Source organism: Eucalyptus grandis, chromosome 7 (assembly GCF_016545825.1).
Source record: "Eucalyptus grandis isolate ANBG69807.140 chromosome 7, ASM1654582v1, whole genome shotgun sequence".
NCBI classification, from domain to species: domain Eukaryota; kingdom Viridiplantae; phylum Streptophyta; class Magnoliopsida; order Myrtales; family Myrtaceae; genus Eucalyptus; species Eucalyptus grandis.
Genome location: NC_052618.1, coordinates 1,254,440 through 1,274,541, shown reverse-complemented (window position 1 = coordinate 1,274,541; position 20,102 = coordinate 1,254,440). Strand labels below are relative to the sequence as shown.

The 20,102-nt window shown below is 39.1% G+C and overlaps 1 protein-coding gene across 6 annotated transcripts in view; it reads left to right on the top strand.

The window, feature by feature from the left end:
- The first annotated feature begins 18,459 nt into the window (after positions 1-18,459).
- Positions 18,460-20,102, top strand: part of LOC104454747 (structural maintenance of chromosomes flexible hinge domain-containing protein GMI1) — a 58,447-nt gene continuing 56,804 nt past the window's right edge. For 3 of the 6 annotated variants that reach the window (XR_005552976.1, XR_005552975.1, XM_039316864.1), the window contains exon 1: positions 18,460-19,997. Coding sequence is in view for 4 of the 6 variants with exons in the window: in XM_039316864.1 (XP_039172798.1) it covers positions 19,647-19,997 (351 nt within the window). In the remaining 2 variants the exon portion in view is untranslated. The remainder of the gene's footprint in view (positions 19,998-20,102) is intronic. The other 3 variants (XM_039316863.1, XM_039316861.1, XM_039316860.1) reach the window with 3 other exon arrangements.

The window sequence follows — 20,102 nt, the reverse complement described above, 5'->3', positions numbered from 1 at the left end:
CAATGCATGTAGTTCTCTTTTTGCGATTTGGCCAAGCTCATGCAAGATGGGCTTGAGCTTGGACTTGGATTGGAAGAAGTGGGCCGGCCACTCCTCCCCCCCTCCCCTTGGTCGATGGTCACACTTCCTTGGGCCTCAATTGGGCCGGCCATTTGGCCCACCAAGAGCTCAAGCTATTGGGCCTAAGGCCCAACCTAATTAAACCCACAATTTCACTTTCAATTATTCATCTTTAATTATTTCTTTTATAGATTTCTAATTTTAAATTTCACATGGCCAAGGATAAATCATTCTCATCAATTTATCCTAATAATACTAATTTAAAAACTCATGAACACAAGCCTATATCACTTAGTCTTAAGAGGAGACTAATGGCTAAAGCATAAACCATAGGTAATTTCATTACCTAATTAGGAAAAATGTCACAAATAGTCCCTATATTTTCACTCAATATCCAATTTCGTCCCTGAACTTTCGATTGGCTCAATTTGGTCCCTGAACTATTGATAAAATGTCCGATCTAGTCCCTGAACTTTCGAATGGCTTAATTTAGTCCCTAAACTATTAATAAAATGTCCGATCTAGTCCCTGAACTTTCGATCGGCTCAAGTTGGTCCCTGAACTATGATGAAATGTTCGATCTAGTCCTTCGTTACTATTTTTCTTTTTCTTCTCCTTTTTTTTCCCCTTTTTTCCCTTTTTTTCCTTTTTTTTTCCTTTTTTTTTTTTTCGCTTTCCCTCTGTCGGAGCCGGCGGAGGGCCGGCGTTCGGCGAGGACCCCTCGCCGGCGTCCCTTGCAAGCGGGCGAGGGGCCGTCCTCGCCGGCATCTGCGAGGGAGAGCCCCTTGCCGGCGTCGGGCGAGGGCGAGGGGCTCTCCCTCGCAGATCTGGCGAGGGAGAGCCCCGCGCAGACGCCGGCGAGGAGGGCCCCTCGCCAGATTTGCAAGGGAGAGCCCCTCGCCGACGCCGGCGAGGGAGAGCCCCTCGCCCGCTTGCGAGGACGCCGGCGAGGGGCCCTCGCCGATCCGGCGAGGGGCTCCCTCGTCGATCTGGCGAGGGGCTCCCTCGCCGAACGCCGGCCCTCCGCCGGCTCCGGCAGAGGGAAAGCGAAAAAAAAAAAAAAAGGGAAAAAAAGGAAAAAAAGGAAAAAAAAGGAAAAAAAAAAAAAAAAGGGAAAAAAAAAAAAAGAAGAAAAATAGTAAGGAAGGACTAGATCGAACATTTCATCATAGTTCAGGGACCAACTTGAGCCGATCGAAAGTTCAGGGACTAGATCGGACATTTTATTAATAGTTTAGGGACCAAATTGAGCCATTCAAAAGTTCAAGGACTAGATCGGTCATTTTATCAATAGTTCAGGGACCAAATTGAGCCAATCGAAAGTTCAGGGATGAAATTGGACATTGAGTGAAAATATAGGGACTATTTGTGACATTTTCCCACCTAATTATGGGCTTTCATACACCTTAGAGCTTGTCTTGAATTTTTGGGATGCCACACAAACCCTACGGTTTGCGATTTTCCGGGTCATTGAATCAGATCCAAGTCTCGGAATCGGGTAGGGTTTCGCGAGATCAAGGGCGGCTGGAAATTGGGTCGCGAGGTCGGAGCCGAGTCGGGCGCGGATCGATTCGGGTAGGGTTTCCGCGATTTTTGGGGCGGCGGGAATCCGGGTCGATGAGTCGGGTAGGGTTTCGCCGAACCAAGTCGTCGGGTCGGCCCGGTTCTTTTTGAAAACGGGCTCCTCGACTGCGGCGTCGTTTTAAGAATTAAAATATATATATTGGGCCCGCATAGCGGGCCCATCTGCGTTTTGGGCTGACCCGAGTCGGACACAACTCGTGGATCTGACTCGGGTCGGTTTTTTTTTAAAATAATGTTTTAATAAATAAAAATAAATAAATAATTTATTTTCAAAAAATGATAAAAAAATGATTTATTTTCGAAAAATAGTAAAAATATTTTATTTTCCAAAAAAATCGAGAAAAGATGAAAAATAATTTATTTTCCAAAAAATATTAAAAAATATTTATTTTTCCAAAAAAATCAAAAATATTTCATATTTTCCAAAAAAATGCCAAAAATCCAAAAAAAGCCAATAATTCATGAAAAGCCAAAAAATTCATAAAATGCCAAAAAGACTTGTATTTTTTGAAAAATACCAAAAAATCCAAAAAAAAATCCCTTTTATGTCCAAAAAAAGGAAAAGACCCAAAAATGTTTTTCCTCCCCATCAAATGCATGGAAAACCCTCAAAAAATCCAAAAAGCCTTAGGGTTTAAATAAGATTAGGTACTAAAAGGGCATTAGTGATTAACTAGTGTAATCAAGTCCCCGATCCTAATTTTTCTGGTTGTGCAGGAGCGAGTATTTCTCCCGATACTTCGCTTGGGTTTCTAATCGACCCATCCCAAACCGATTAGTGGCAACTCCGTTTTAAATTAATTTACAAATTAAAAACTTAGACTATTAAAGTCGTGAATTGGTGGACTTGAGAGAGTCCGGGCCTAATACATTCAGCCGAGCCATTAGCCTCCACAAGGCACCCGCCCTTGATCGAGCGCCCAAAAAAAAGAGAGGTCGCGACACGTTCTACCTACCTGTGATCACTGACCGGCAAGGCGTGATTAACGTGGGTTTGGAACTTGCCTGATTTGCACCCTCAAGATCCAACTTTCGTGTATTTTCCAGAGCCTGTGTGCGGCACATAAAGTAGATCTAGATCACCTAGGAACACCGACTCATGAGGGTCCAGCAAAATTTCTAGGTTCCTCCCCAGGCAAACAATATGAGAAAGAGTAAAGATGGTGGACTGGAAGGTGAGGGAATAGCATCATTTAGGAGACTACATGCACGACTAAAAACAGAGAAAAAAAAAGTGGCAACTTTTTAGCATGGGGTGCAAGAACTATAGCTGATTCTACCATTCCTGCAAATTGTGGCCACATGTATCAAGACAGATCAGACATATAGTGCATCAGTATATGACCATCGCTCTTATTTTCTTGTCTTTGGTTCAGTTGATATCTACCTAATCGAATTTAGTTCCTAATCATAATTGGTGCACATGTTGTGTGTGAGGTGTGTAGATTGGGCTATCTCTTCTTTTTTATACAATGGGATTACTTTGAAACGTCAAAAATAATACTCGACCGCATTTACGCAGGTTACTTGTGCAATTCTCATTCTCAAATGGCCCGTATCAATATATAGATATCTTGCATCACATATTCCCGAGCAGTATTGTTGTACGTTCCAATGACATAGGTGAAGTGAGAGTTATCTCCCTTGGGCAAAATTTTTGCAAGTCCAAAACCCAAAAAGCTTGGCATTGTGGCCATAAATCAGATGCCGCCACAACTAATGCTATATACAGCGTCTAATAGTGTTGAAAATCAAAATCAGATTTTCTAGTTTGCAGTAGAAGTGTGGTTATTTTGTTTCTAGATTTTCTAGTTTGCAGTAGAAGTGTGGTTATTTTGTTTCCAGATTTTCTAGATTTTGTTTGTTAGCTTTTAGGAATTTGTTTCCTACGTTTTAGGGTGCTGTTTTTTTTTATTACAACCAATACATACTAACCAAATTTATGGCTAGTATATCGGGTTTTTTGCTTCGGTAGTTAGCGCAAATAATTAACTCAATAGCAGCTATAAAAAGGCTAGATGCCTCATGTAATTATATATTCTCTGGAGAATAAAACTCAAAGTAATTTCTCTTAAATTTCTTCATGGTATTAGAGCTTGATCTGGACCATTCTTTTCTACCATATTTGTGAGTGTTTCCACCATGACAAAATACCCTAGAGCTACCATGGCAAGTGAGGTTAGACCCTAGAGCTTAGAACTCTCCTCACATTACCCAACCTATCAATGTATCCAAAAGTGGAACTCTTATGTCATGATTTTCGTTTGCCGAAAAGGTAAAGAAGATTACCTAACTGGAGCTGCCGTACAACTTGAGGAGACGAGCCCAAATTATCGAACATGGAAGGTGGAAAATAACATGGTGATGTGCTGGCTGCTGAATTCAATGACGAATGAAACAGGGGAGAATTTCATGTACTACAAGACAGCAAAGGAGATTTGGTATGTTGTTCATGAAACTTATTCAAACAAAGATAACACATCGGCCATCTTCGAGATCAAGGGCATTCGCCATGACCTGAGGCAAGGGGAATCTTTTGTCACTGATTATTTTAACCAACTCATACATCATTGGCAGCAACTTGACATGCTAGAAGATATGATGTGGAGTTGTCCTGAAGATAGCAAGTGGTACAAGCGAATTCAAGATCGAGAACGCATCTACAAATTTTTGTTAGGCTTGAATCAAGAGCTTGATGAGGTACGTGGACAAATTTTGAGCATAAAGCCCCTACCTAGTGTACGAGAAGTTTTTGCTGAGGTCAGGAGAGAAGAGACTTGGCGAAAGGTGATGCTTGTTTCTTCAAACAACTAGACCAATCTAGCAAATTCTACTTAAATAGCTCGAGGATCTCAACCATCCTACAACTGAGGCACTCAATCAAACAACAACAACCAGCGAAGGGGTGGTCATCCATGGTGTGATCATTGCAAACAGATGGGTCACACAAAAGACACATGTTGGAAAATTCATGGTCAGCCAGATGATTGGAAGCCATCAGCCTCACATCCTACTCAAAATCGAGAGAGTAGAAGCAACGTAATCCAAACCAAAACAATCGTTTCAGTAGACTCGAGTCCCTTCAACAAAGAGCAATTGAAGATGCTAAAAAAGCTGCTACAAGCATCAGTTCAAAAGGCAACCCATCCAGAAGGAGTTAGTACAACAACGATAGCTTAACGAGGTAATTCTCTAAATGTCTTTAATGCTAAACAGGAGAAAAACACCTCTTGGGTTGTAGACTCAGGAGCATCCAACCACATGACCGGAGATATCACGGTGCTCAACGAGTACAATCCATGTCAAAATGGCACTAGCGTTCGAATTGCTGATGGTTCTTGCTCAAAAGTGGCTGGTGTTGGATCAATGGTTATTTCAAAAGATATGACACTGAATTAAGTATTATTATTTATTTTTTTGGACCGGAGGAACCACCTCACAGCAAGCGCTCGGCTTAAACCCCCAGGGAGCACTAGCGCAGGGACCCACCTCCCCCTTTCCGCAATTAAAGGGGGAAAGGCCCAAACCAACGCGCCCACAGCGGGATGGGTCTAAATTCAGTATTATTTATTCCTAACTCAGCTATAATCTTTTCTCCATCAGCAAGTTAACCAAAGATTTAGGCTGCATTACTAAATTTTTCCCACACTCATGTGAATTTCAGGTTTTGAACTCGGGGATGACAATTGTCAATGCTAAGATGGATGCGGGCCTCTACCTTTGCGAGTTAATGCCTCAAAATGGAAAAACATGAAGACGTCATGTGTAGCATCTCGTGCTAAAGAAGAGAGTGACGTAAGATTGTGGCACTATAGGTTAGGTCATCCAAATTTCTCGTACTTAAAAATGTTTTTTTTTTTTTGCTACCTTCTTTGTTCAATAAAGATTCAATAAAACTTCAATGTGAGGTGTGTCAATTATCCAAACATACTTGCAGTTTGTACCCTTTGCAACCTTATAAGTCTTCTCAATTCATTGTGATATTTGGAAACCTTCTCGTGTCAATAACATTTCTGGTTCAAGGTGGTTTTTTACTTTCATTAATGATCATACAAGACTCACTTAGCTTTTTCTAATGAAAGAAAAATCAGATATTTGCCAAATTTTTCAAACCTTTAACCTAATGATCCAAACCCAATTTAGCACAAAAATCCAAGTTTTCAAAATGGATAATGGGAGAGAATACTTCCACTCACAGCTCGGGTCATATCTGAATAGCCATTGTATCATACATATTAGCTCTTGTGTAGACACTCCACAACAAAATGGAGTAGCGGAGAGGAAAAATATGCATCTTTTGGAAGTCGCTCGTTCTCTTATGTTAGCCACCCATGTTCCTAAACATTTTTGGGGAGAAGCTGTGTTAACAACCACATATCTCATCAATCATATGCCTTCCCGTGTCATAGATTTCCAAACACCATTTCAGAGTCTACTTCGTACCTACTCACATATTCGTTTTGCCTCACATATCCCACTCAAAGTATTCGGTTGCACGGCATCTGTTCATATAAATAAGCTACATCGTAGAAAGCTAGATCCTAAGTTCCTCAAATGTGTGTTTCTAGGATATGCTCCAAATCAAAGTGGATATAAGTGTTATTGCCCACAAACAAAGCATTTTTATACCACCATGGATGTTACCTTCTTTGAACACCAACCTTTTCACTCCAAAAATACCATTCAGGGGGAGAGTTGTGAGGAATATTATTTTTAGGACACATTTTTCATTCACTCAGGTCACAACAAACAAATACCAATTATGCTTGTCCTCCATCTCTACCCATTCCAACATCCGAGAGTCATCCAACATCCAAAAGTCTTTCGTGTCTACCCATTCAAAATGTTACACAAGACAAAAATAAAGAGGTAATAGTCTACTCTAGGCGGAAAACTCAAAAGGAGTTGGAGGATCGTACTACATCAAAGCCGACTCAAGAGATAGACCCAAGTTCAAGACCCACAATAGATGAAGGTAATGCTCCTATAAGCTCAGAAAATTTTGTTGAACTTGATGATCTTGATCAACCCATTGCTCTTAGGAAAGGGAAGAGACAGTGCACTCAACATCTCATTAACAATTTTGTGTCTTATGAAAAGTTATTTCCTAAATACAAAGCATTTGTTTCAACATTGAACGACATTCAAATTTCCAAGAATATCCAGGAGGCACTTGCTCAATCCGAGTGAAAAAAAAAAGGTGATTCTTGAGGAAATTCATGCACTTTAGAAGAAGAATACTTGGGAATATACAAATTGCCAATTGGGAAGAAATTGGTGGGATGTAAGTGGGTCTTTACAGTTAAGCATAATGCTGATGGTAGTGTTGATCGTTTCAAGGCAAGGCTAGCTGTTAAGGGATTCGGGCAATCATATGATATAGACTATGAAGAAACCTTCGCTCCGGTGGCCAAACTAAACTCCATTCAAGTGTTGCTCTCCCTTACAGCTAACTTGGACTGGCCTCTACATCAATTAGACATAAAGAATGCCTTCTTGAATGGGGAATTGGAGGAAAAAGTCTTTATGGAGGTTCCACCGGGAATTGACACGAAAGAGAGCTTCAATAAGGTGTGGAAACTCAAGAAATCCCTATACGGATTAAAGTAATCATCTCGTGCTTGGTTTGAGAGGTTAACAAGGGTTGTTAAGAAGCTGAATTTCACTCAATGTCAAACAGATCATACAATGTTTGTCAAGAAATCAGCTGAAGGTAGAAGAGCAATAATGATTGTATATGTCGATGTTATAATCCTAACTAGTGACAATTTGGGGGAGATTGGAAAATTAAAGAATATCTTGGCAGAAGAATTTGAGGTTAAAGACCTAAGTCAACTCAAATACTTCTTAGGTATGGAAGTAGCTCGGTCGCTGAAAGGAATTGCAATTTCCCAAGGCAAATATACTCTTGATCTTTTGAAGGAAAGTGGTATGCTTGGGTGCAAACTAGTTGACACACTTATGGATTCTACAAATAAAATCGAGATGGAAGAAGAAGGACCATTAACGGACAAAGGGAGGTATCAAAGATTAGTTGGCAAACTAATCTATCTCTCGCATACTCAACCAGACATTGGTTTCGCAGTAAGTATGGTTAGTAGATACATGAATCGACCAACAGAGAAGTACATGCAAGCAGTTTTTCGAATCTTACAGTACTTGAAGAGAAGTCTTGGAAGAGGGCTCTACTTTAATAAAACAGAGGAGAGAAACGTGGAGATATTCACGGATGCAGATTGAGCTGGGTCTCTCATGGACCGAACGTCGACAACAGGGTATTATACCTTCGTGTGGGGCAACATGGTTACTTGGAGAAGCAAGAAGCAACTCAATTTTTCTAGGAGCAACGCTGAAGCAGAGTTTAGAGCAATGTGTCAAGGAATATGTGAAGGCATATGGTTGAGAAGAATCTTAAATGAACTAGGATTCACAAATACCAATCCTATGTCATTATTATGTGACAACAAAGCTGCTATTAAGATTGCCAAGAACCTGGTTCATCATGATAGAATAAAGCATGTTGAGATTGATCAACATTTCATCAAAGAAAAACTCGAGGAAGGAATCTTGAAGCTCTCGTATATTCCAACCAATCATCAAACAACGGACATACTGACCAAGATTTTCTCTAGAAATAGTTTCGAGACTCTAAGGGCCTGCATGTTTGTGTTCATTTTTTCTGCTCATGAAAAAAATTCCTGTTTTTTTTGTTCCGGAACAAAAAAAGAACATAAACGTGTTTGTTTGCATTTGTGTTCTAAATCTATTTTTTTTATTCCCAGGAACACATTTGGAACAGAAACAAAAAACAAAAAAAAACTTGTTTCTTGTTCCTAGAACACTTTCGAGAAATAATTTTTCTCTCTCCTATTATTTTCTTCTCTTTCTTTTCTTTTCTTTTCTTCTTCTTTTTTCTTTGGACGGTCGCCAGCCTTGGCCATGGCCGGTGACTGGCTGTCGAGTGCTGGCGACGCCGTCAAGGGTCGGCGACCTCGCCGAAGTGTCGCTAGCCCCCTGTGAGGCTGAGTGTCGTTGGCCCCTGGCGAGGCTCGGCCTCGCTGGGGGCCGGCAAGCCTCGCCGTGGCTGGGCGAGGCCGCCGACCATGGTCGAGGCCAGCAACCGGCTAAAAGGAAGGAAAAAGAAAAAGAAAAAATATTAAAAAATTAAAAGAAACAAAAAATGTATACAAGTTTACCAAACGTGTTCTTGTTCTTTTTCTATTCCAGAAACAAGTTTACCAAACGCGTTCTTCTATTCAAAAATTGTTCCCTGGAACAGAAATAGTTTTTTCTATTTCCTTTCCCTGGAACAATTTTTGAACAGAAATGTTACCAAACGCACCCTAAGGTGCAAGTTGGGTATGATAGACATTCATAACCTAGCTTGAGAGGGAGTGTTGAAAATCAGAATTGGATTTTCTAGTTAGCAGTAGAAGTGTAGTTATTTTGTTTTCAGATTTTATTTGTTGGCTTTTAGGAATTTGTTTCCTACGTTTTAGAGTGCTGTTTTTTTTTTTTTTTACAACCAGTAGATACTAACTAGATTTATGGCTAGTATATTGGGTTTTTTCTTTCAGTAGTTATCGCAAATAATTAGCTAAACAGATCATTACCCTTTACCAAAAAAAAAATAATAATAATAATTAGCTAAACAGTAGCTATAAAAGGCTAGATGCCTCATATAATTATATATTCTTTGGAGAATAAAACTCAGAGTAATTTCTCATAAATTTCTTCAAATAGAATACTGTAAGCTTTAAAATCATGACATATCACGGGCCGTTCTACATCCTCATGCAGAAAAGGAACACACTTTGTAGCATCTAGTGTTGGTGAAAGCCTTCGGCATTTTATCACTAGTGATTGGAGATGAAATGTAATAACCTGAATTTTCATAATTTGTTTTCGATTAAATAAATCAGGCCTTTCGTCGACGGGCCGATAGTGCTATTCTCTAAGCTGATCACTCACGAGATAACTAGTCTATATGGGGGAGCAATTAAGGAAGCTAAATGCAACGGATTTGAGAATTCGACTAGGAATTGATTTCTCGACCGTGTTGATCTGCAAGGGTTATTACGGCACTGTCGAAATCGATCAAAAACCAGAGATAGGTCCACTTGACTGAGATATGTGATCAGAGTGTGGGTGATTCCACCATATTGCAGATTCTTGTCGATTGGCACTAAACTGATTTTTCTGTCGTTTTAATACCAGGTGCCCGTATTTGAAATCTCGAGATTTTCACGACAACCAAGAGTCGCCAATGAGTCGAAGATGTACAGTGTGACTTGAGATAAATCGATCACGGGTCAATTGCACCAAAAATTTCTACAAGTTACCCGGTATATTAAGTCATGCTAAAAACGCGCCATAGTGAAATTAATTGTAAATTTGAACCCGATTTCAGAAATTGAAAATTCTGTTATGTCACGATTTATTTTAGGAACATCAACTCATCCTCCGAAAATTTTTCGGAGATTCTGAAATTTTTACGGAAATTCAATTCGGACGTCATGAAAAATAACAGAAATTTGGACGAGCCAAATTAAATGAAATTTGGACTTCTAAGCCGAGCCTTTGAGTGTTGGGGACTTACAGAAAATTATATGGGATTTTTCTTCATTGAAATTTGCACCTCAATTTAGGGAATTGAGTGAAAAAATAGAACCTAAAGTGATGTCGGATTTGGAAAAGGGTAGCAATTTTGGGCTTCAAAATTTGGTTTAATTGTGAAGATAATGCAAAAAATTATTAAGAGACAAAAGGATAATCTTGTGTGGGCTTTAGGGGACCAAACTTTGATTAAAGGATAAGAGTTCTTGACTTTTTTTTCCTCTCTTCGTTGAGGTCTCCTCTACACGCTGCCCCTCTCGCTTCACATCTTCGTGTCTCTCTGTCTCATTCCTCTCTTTGCTTCAACTTCACCGAAAATGCAGCTTCACCTCTCTCTCTCTCTCTCTCTCTCTCTCTCTCTCTCTCTCTCTATTCGTTTCTCTCACATTTGCAACACACTAGCGAAGCATCTCCACCGAGCTCCATCTCTCTGCCACGTTTGAGCTTTCTTCACGCTCGGTCAACTAAAGGAATTTTCCCCAGCCTTGTTGACTCCTCTGGCCTGCAGTTCTGCCCACACGAATCCACCGCCTGCCAACATTTTCTTCTCCACTTTTAGCCCACGACCAAACAACCTGCAGCCTTCCATCGCCAGCGAATGCCAGCTACTTCCTCGAGTCTTCACCTGCTGCAGCAACCCATCGAAGTCTCTCTCTTTCGTAGACCTCTCTACCTCGCAGAAGCTGCCCCAATTGAAGTCCACGAGCCAGCATAATTCGGCCCAGCTAGTTGCCATTTTTCTGCAGCCCATCTTCACACGTCTTCAGCCCAGCGTCTTCAGCCTTTCGGGCCCAGCAAAGCCCGGTTCAACAACCCACAAATTAGTGAAGTTTAGCCCAACTTCGGCCCAAGTCTTCAGTAGTCCAGCCGAGCAAGTTTAGCAAGCCCAGCCCAACTTGAGTCCAGCCCAAAATCAAGAATAAACCTCAGCTTGGGCTGAGATTTATTGGGCCGGTTCTAGGCCCGATCCGAGCTTCGTTGATGCTGTCGCAAACTCAAGTTTTGGCCGCCGTCGTGTCGTCGTCGCAGTGAACCGATTTCACGATACACCGGTGAGTTTATGCACTAAAATTTTCTTAGTAGGTTAATGATGTCTAAGGGGTGTTTAATTTAATTTAATTAGGAATTAGGTGGTTATTTAGATTAAATTATAAATTTAATTATTTAATTGAGCATGTTAGGTGGTTAGATTAGATTAAGTAAGGCCTAGATAAATTGTTTTATTTATCTAAAAGGGTTCGGGAATTTTCTGGGTCCGTATCGGTATTTAATTTAGTGATTTTTGGCCTAGGTTGGTATTTTTAGCATTTAAATTTAATTATTTAATTAATTTTAGAAATTATTTATTATTTATTTTCTAGAAATTAGACCAGGATAGCCGGTGATCGGAATTTCGTGCTAATTGCAATGGTGTGCTTGGTTTATTTCATTGAATGCTGCATTGTGCAAATTAAGTGAAAATTTTAGTATTGAGTATTTATTCCAAAAATGGAGTAATTTCAGTATTTAATCAGAAAATGCCGGGGCGTCAGTTTGTAACGCCGAAAAGGTTTTCAGACACTATTCGTGAGTAACATTATGATCCAACCTTTCTAATAAATTGTACTAAAAGTAGACTTTTGGACAAATAATCTAATGAGACGAAACCTTCTTTTTAACCAAATAAAAGTTTGAAATTTTTATTAAGTAGCAAAAGTGACCTTATTTAACTTTAACGAGGTGGATCTTTCTTTTACAAATAAAAAAAAAGGACATGTGCACCACTAGTCCTAAAACTTGTTGCAAAAGTGCATTTGATGTCTAAAACTTTTAAAAAATCCAATCAAGTTCTCAAACTTATCAAATTGGTACAATCGAGTTCTTCCGTTAACACCATCAATCTGTCTAATAGAAATGCTAACGTAGCATTTTTAAAATTCATTTATATCTCTTATGTGGCATTTTATTAAATTTTTCCTTTAATTTTTTTCAAATAACATTTAAAAGCTTTAAAAAGCTAAAATAATTTTTAGAAAAAACAAACTAGAAAAGAAGAATAAAAAGAGGCAAGGGCTGCCACCACTGCCTATCGCCAGCCCAATAAAGGCCTCGTCGGCCCTAGGTGAGGACCCACATCACTTAGGTCTGGGCATGCCGCCCTGGCCTCATCATTCTGGCAAAAAGGCTCAGTGTCTAGAACCAACACGTCTAACTAGTACCCCTTGGTTCTAGACACTATGCGAAGAGCGAAGGTTGCAGTGAAACAGCAAAGTTGCCGATGCTGACGCTGTAGGAGCTTTGCAAGGGGCTTGACAAGTTTGTTGTTAGGGAGTAAATAGCAAAAATGCTCCGCTGTTGTGTTTATGTTCAGGGATTTTCATTTGTCATTCATTTACTTGGGAGGGAATTTGTGGAGATTTTGCATATGCTTTTGCCTCTCTGATCATCTCTAATTTTTTGGTGAAGAATTGCGTATGAACAACACTAGATAATATGGGGGCCCCCGGCGCTCCAGGGTTTACTCCACCGCGAAGCGGCGTGCGGAGGTTCCCTGGGTACCAAAAAAAAAAAAAACAACACTAGATAATATGTGGTATTTGCATTTTAGATATAGGACATGATGAGATAAAAAATGTCAAACAAGTAGATCAGGTTAGATCAAAAGGATTCAATCTAAATTCACTCATCTTCATGCAAGGCAAATTTAATAGCTCATGTCAAACCCATACCCCACTTATACATTCATATTATCATCCTATGAAAATCCATATCCATCCACTTGGCCCACTTTAAGCTCTTTTGTGAATGTGTTATTTAGATAAAAATTTGGATCAAATTAAAAAGTAATATAACAAAATAAGAAGATGCACATAAATAAATAAATATAAAGATCCTAGAAAGAACTACAACAGTGTGCATGTGTTGTAACAAAACATTTTTTTGGATGCATGCTTTACTCAACAAACTAAAAATATAATCCTTTCTCGATGATTTGCGTCGAATTCCGTGGCCTGCTTATCCTTTTTCAGCACATATTGCACGGTGACAACTAGCCCGTGGAGTAAATTTACGTCTCTCTCAATTTCACCTTACAATTCCACACTTAGAACCCATCGCGAGCTCTCTCTCTCTCTCTCTCTCTCAGCTCACAAGCTCATAGAATTCCACCCAAGAAAAATATATTGTATTTCAATTAAACATAAATATGAACATTGTGTGCAATTTTAGAGAGCCAATGTATGTTCAAGAAGAAAAATGAACCGCTTGCGGTCTCGTCGTCAACAAGCTGGTAGGCCTCCGGAGTCTCCATGGGCATCCCGGAACGATCGATAAAGGTAAACAATTACATAAACACAATTAAAAGACAAACTACTTTCATAATCAACAAACACCCAAACAATGATGATAAATGGAATTAGTAACTCACAAAAAGAAAATTACTAATTCATCAAACACCCAAAGCAAAAGCTAATATCCTCACATAAAACACAGGTCTAGTACAATGTACTAATTTCATCACGTGCCCACTATCGGCACGGGCGAGCTATGCAATCACTCAAAACATTTTTGACTGACAGGAGATGAAAATGCCTCTTTTTTTTCTTTTCTTTTTTTTTTCTCTCTTTTTCTTCTTCTTTTTTTTGAAAATGCCTCTTTGGAGAGCATTGCGTTTGAGCCAAGTTCATTTCCTGCCGACGCCACATCGCCCCCTGAAAATTGATATCCACGACGGTGGCGGCGCGACAACTAGAAATTGCCAATGGAAGAAATGAATAGATCGAAACACTTTCAGGCATGAAAGCACATGACAAGCGCACACGCAAATCTCCCCCACAATCCGATTGTGCAAATTACTCAACTAATTTGCACAATCACGAGAAAGGCAATGCGACTCGATATCTCGCGATCACTCGTTAAGAAATTTTCGTACCTTGCCGAGTTGAAATCGACATCCAATCTTGCAATCAAACGTGTATAATTCCTTATCACTAATTATCTCAGGAGTTAGTTCGTGAGAAATTCATGCTAGCAATTTTATTTATTTATTCATGGTTATCTTTGAACTTTTAGTACGTATTTAATTTAGTCTTTGGACAATATGAAAATTTATGATATCATCTCCAATTTTGAAATAATAGAAGGATTACATCAAAAAATTTCATATATTTCAAGGCACATTGAACATGTGTAAAAAGTTTATGGGTTATATTAAACAAACTAAAAGTTTATGAGTCATATTGAACATCGAACTAAAGCAACAAATTAAAAGTTCAGATACTACATTACACATTTGGTCAAATTTTATGGATCATTTATATCATTATCCCCGTAAAAAAAATTACTAAGTAACTTTATGATTTTGATTAATGAAATTATGCATTAGAAAAAAAGATTGTCTGTCCATCCGTTAGTGGTAGTTTATTGAGAATATTCGTTAGCTCCAACAAGAAAAGTAATCCTCAAATTACACGACATTAGTTATTTTTGTCTCGTGGCTGAGCTTTTCATTAGATAACGTAGTGGGTACTCGGTCATTATCAACGACAACAACTATCGATGGATTCGTTTCATTGTAATAAATAAATATTAACTTGGCGAAAAATGGTAGTTTCTTCATTTAAATAGTAACTTCGCATACGAAATAAATTTGATTGCACCATTATCGCACGTATGGTGAGGAAATTTTTCAAATCGAAAAAGGTAAGTAATTTGAGTCTAATACGAAGATTCAACATGTATTTCTCATCGGGCATTACAGATGAGTGACATGTTGAGCCCAACCCTCAACAACGCCTGGTCATCACATCTACTTCTCACACCATTAGCAAGCTTTAGGGGTGGCAAATGGGTGGGTTGGGTCGAATATGGGTCAACCCATATTTGACACATTTAACCCGTTTTGACCCATATTCATGTAGTGTAAATTAAGTGACCTATACTCGACCCGATCCATACCCGACCCATACAAGGCCCAACTCGTATTGCTAAAACCTATTAATATTCTAGGAAAACTCACTTCTACTATATGCTAATAAGATTAAAACTTCAAATTAAATTAAAAATAGTAAATAAAATAAAATAAAAAAGTTTTAAAAAAACCTATAAATTGAAGTATTTATAAAGAATTAGATTATGCCCACGCTTCCCTTATTTGAAGTGTGAACATACCATTGAATAACTAAAAATTGTGACATGAAATTTTTTAACTAAACTTAAAAAAACTCATTTTTATGATTTTTTATTAAAAAAAGTATTGTTAAAACATTATTATGCAATACAAATTTTTTAAATAATTTTTATGCAATACAAATTAAATGGAAATTTTTTATAATTATTATAAATATAATTTTTTTAAATCGAATTTTTAATTTTTTAGAATATAATTTTAAATTATTTTTATTTTTAAAAATATAATTTTAAATTATTTTTATTTTTAAAAATATAATTTTTAATAATTATTTTTTCTTTTTTCTTTTCCTTTTTCTTCTTCTTCGGCCGGCTGCCAGCCACGACAACGGCCGGCGACTGGCCACAAGCGAGGCTCGAGCTCGCCAACATCGGGCGGGGCTCGATCTCGCCAATCTGGCGAGGCAAGGCCCCACTCGACGCCGGCAAGCTCGAGCCTTGCCTGGCCTATTGTCGGCCGTCACCCTGCCATCCATCAGCTAAGGAAGGAAGAAAAAAAAAATTGAAATATGAAATTAATTAAAATTCAATTTTTCTTTCAAAAAATATTTTATAAAATTAAAGAAGGCTGCCCATGGATTCAAAGTGGGTCATAATATGGGTTTATTTTCTCAAACCCATTTAGACCCATTTCTTTTTGTGCTTTATTTTCTCAAACCCAGTTTATGACCCATTTTGCCAGCTCTAGCAAGCTTCCACATGTAAAAAAAAAAAAAAAAAAAAAAAAACTTTAATGATAATCTTGTCGGTAATTTGCTTATATAGTTAGTAACTTTCTCAATTGGAAAATAGAAGTCTACACGTATCTAGCGACATATCCACCTAATTGATAAGTCCCAATATATATAAGAGAGAGAAAAAATCATGAAAAACCTTCAACTTTGCCCAAAGTGATAGATTTGCCCCAAACTTTTTTTTTATGACTTGAAAAATCATGAACTTTGTCAACCGTGACACATTTACCTCAAACTTTTTTTGTGATACAAAAAATCCTGAACTTTTGTCGTGTGACACATTTATCCTAACTATAGGGCATTTTGGTCTTTTTACTTTTTAATTTTTTTACTTTTCTTCTTATTCTTCTCTCTTCCCTTTGCGAGCCATGGCGGAGCCGACAGAGAGAAGCCGGCATCCAATGAGGGCTGCCCTCACCGGCGTCGGGTGAGGGTTGCCCTCGCTTGGGCTAGCTAGGGTGGCCCTCGGCTGGGTCGAGGGAGGGAGGCCCTTGCCTAACGCTGGGGAGGGCGACCCTCACCCGACGCCGACTTCCCTGCACCGGCTCCACCATGGCCGACTGGGTCGGGTGAGGGCCTCCCTTGTGCCCTTGCCCAGATTTGGCGAGGGCACCCCTTCGATAAGGGCGACCCTCGCTCGACGCTGGCTTCCCTCCGCCGGCTCTGCCATGGCTAGTAGAGGGAAGAAGAAGAAAAAAAGAAAAAGAAAAAACATATAAAAAAAAAGACAAAAATGCCATTAATGAGGTAAATTGTCACAATTTGAAAAGTTTGGAGTTTTTCAGTGACTTGACATCTGTACATGATTAATAAATTTGATTTGACCATGGAAAATTAATTGCTAACATACTATGTGCTTCAATATTTCGTAAAAGTTCGATGACCATTTTTCAAATGAATAGTCTTCAAATCATGCATCTATTGGGTAGTACTGCCTCCCCCTAGAGACAATATTTGCACGGATCTCCATTAATGCATCATGTTGAATAGCTAAAAAAAGCCACAAAGTACTTTAAATTATGTTCACTGCAGTACATTTACTTTGAATTTTCTTCCATTAAATCATAAACCCAAAGCTTATTTTGGTATCAAACGTATATTCTAAATTAATTAAGTTAACAAATTATGTGGCTACCTGCATTTTGCGTTTTTGAGCATGCTTAGAGCCTTTAATCATGTCTCGATGAAAATATTGGAAATAACAGCCAAGGAATGAAATCTCGCTACTGATTATTATATATTGAACGATGGAAAGCAAAAGATACAAATGTGACATTCACATGATAACAATATGTCAACCCACTCTATGTCTTAGTTTTTTGTTTTTGTTTTTAAAACTTCCTCCTTCGTTTTATTCCTTGGTTTAGCGGGAATGGTGGCAATGGCGATGATAAGGGTAGCGGTGATGAAAGAAAAAATTTGATGAAGAGTAAATGTGTGGCGTGAGTTTAATGTTGGGATTTTCAACATAGTTAAATTAATGTTTGGATAAATGTGTCATATGAATATAAGTTTGAAAATTTTTGTATCACAAAAAAAATTAGGGTTAATACCCTGAAACACCCCAAACTGGTACATTTGTGATAAATTTACCCCAAACTATTCTTTTGACCACCAAAAACCCCAAACTAGTATGCTTTTAACAAATTTACCCCGAACTAGTACACTTGTGACAAATTTACCTTATGTTAGTTTTTATTATATTTTATTGTCGAATTATTAAGTTAAATGATACGTGACAGTTGATTAATATACAAATTTGGGGTTTTACGCTCTGTTTGTCACAGTTTACAATTTTTGTGATTTTTTTTTATATTTGTCACAAATTTACCGGTTTGGATTTTTTGCGGTCGAATAAATTAGTTTGGGGTAAACTTGTCATAAATGTACCAGTTTAAGGTTTTTTATGGTTAGTCGGGGTAAATTTGTCACAGGTGTACCGGTTTGGGATTTTTCAGGATATTAACCCAAAAATATAAGATAAATGTGTAATGCAGGTATTCGGCAAAAAAAAAAAAAAAAAAAAAACATAAGTGTAATGCAGGTATTCGGCTAAAATGTCAATTGTTTTTTTTTTTCAAATAAGGGTTTGAAGTGGGTATTTTTTTTTTTTAAGCAATGGCCCAAAGTGCTATCGTTTTCTCAAATGAGGATTCAAAGTGCTCATTAATTTAAAAGAAGATATTGAAACAGACATTATTTCAAATAAGGACCCGAAATGTCCTTATTTTATCAAATAAAAGCCTGAAGTGCCCATATCAATTTCAAATAAGGGTTTGAACTCATTGGCTATGAAAGGCAATTTCGTCTTTTGAAATTTTGTCTTTTTCCTTTTTTATTTTCATGAAAAAGAAAAACTGCAAAAAGGAGAAACATAGAGTCACCACCCCCATTGCCGGTGGGGCGGCGGCAAAGGTTGGTGACTTTCACCATCTAGAGGCAAGGTCGTTGTTTAGGCGTCGGCAATTTCGTCTTTTGAAATTAATATAATGTTTTTATTTTTTTAAAAAAAGATCTATTTTAAATTCTTATTTTGATATTTCGAATATTTCACAATAAAAATGATAAAAGAAAAAAGAATCCAATAATCATAACTAAAAGGTAATTGATCTGGTTACATTAGCGGCAAATTTGGAGGAGGAAAGCTTCAATGCCATCAAGCCGTCGCTGTTGCCACGTCCACGTGGCGCGATCTCAAAGGGGCCTGTCCTCCATCGGCGCGGCAGCAACACGAGTCAGGTACGACCATTCGGTTGCAGCCTTGCAGGGGAGTGCAGAGAACGTCGCGCTTCGTCGTCTTCGTCTCCATCTTCTTCGTCTTCTTCGTCTCCCGCAGCGCCGCGACTCTCTCTCTCTCTCTCTCTCTTCCTCCTCCGTCCTTCCTGGAAACCCTCGAGAGAGGTCGAGGATCGGGCAGGACGACGGTTGTAGCTGCCGGGGTGAGGGAGGCGGGAGAGCGGGGGGCTCTACCTCTGTTATGCTGCATTGCCTCCGCTCCCTCAGGCAACCTTCCGCGCCTTTTTGGCTTTTTCCGACTTTCTTGCGGGGAACGTGTCGGTTGAGCTTCGATCGGCAGCCGGTGTTTGCTCGTTTCTCCTATCGCCGGAGCTGGAGCTGGGAGTCGGTTGGCGAGGACGTTACGCACGCCGGAAAGGGGTTGGCTGGCTTCTTACCCGCTTCTGCCGACCCGCGTTCGAGCCCTGCTTAAGCGATCATTTTATCAGCTAATTCGCGTAATGTTCTCGTGTTTACGATATCGTGGTGACGCGTGTTCGTTTGGTTTGTGGGATAACGAAAAGACGGGAAAGAATTGTTAGTAGGGGAAAGGGAAAATCACGAAAAATATGATCTTTTCTGAAATCGTGCATGCAGTTTTGAACCTCTACAGTCAAATGTGTTGAGGGGGCGATGGTTGTTTCCTCTGCGTGTGATCTTTGTTACCGCTCTTCTTCTTTGCACCATGACAGGTTTCGGGCTGGCTAAAGGATGGAGCCAAGCCAGAATTGCGGGAGCATCAGGAAGAGGCCTGCGGAGCAGGCGATGAATGATGGTGATATCGACAGGATATATAGATTCACCATATTGTTGCCTAATGGGACTACCCTGGGAATCGCGTTAAGGGAACCCAACCCGACGATGGCCTCCGGAGATTTCATGCTGATGGCCAAAGAAAGGTACAATCGAGCCAAAGCGCAAGATCCATCGCTAAGGTCCAAGCGTCCCATCGCATGGGAGAGTAATGAGTTGCATCTCGAAGATGCAAATGGCAACCGGATCAAAAGTCGAATTATTTTCGACAACTTTAAGCCTCACAAGCGCCACATCTTGCGTTTTCACGTGAGTATTGGGCAAAAGCCATATGTTGTTCGCTTGCTCTGTCTTCTAATTTACTGAGAGCGTGCATATTCACTTTAATGGCTGTACTTATTTTACTGTTCTTTT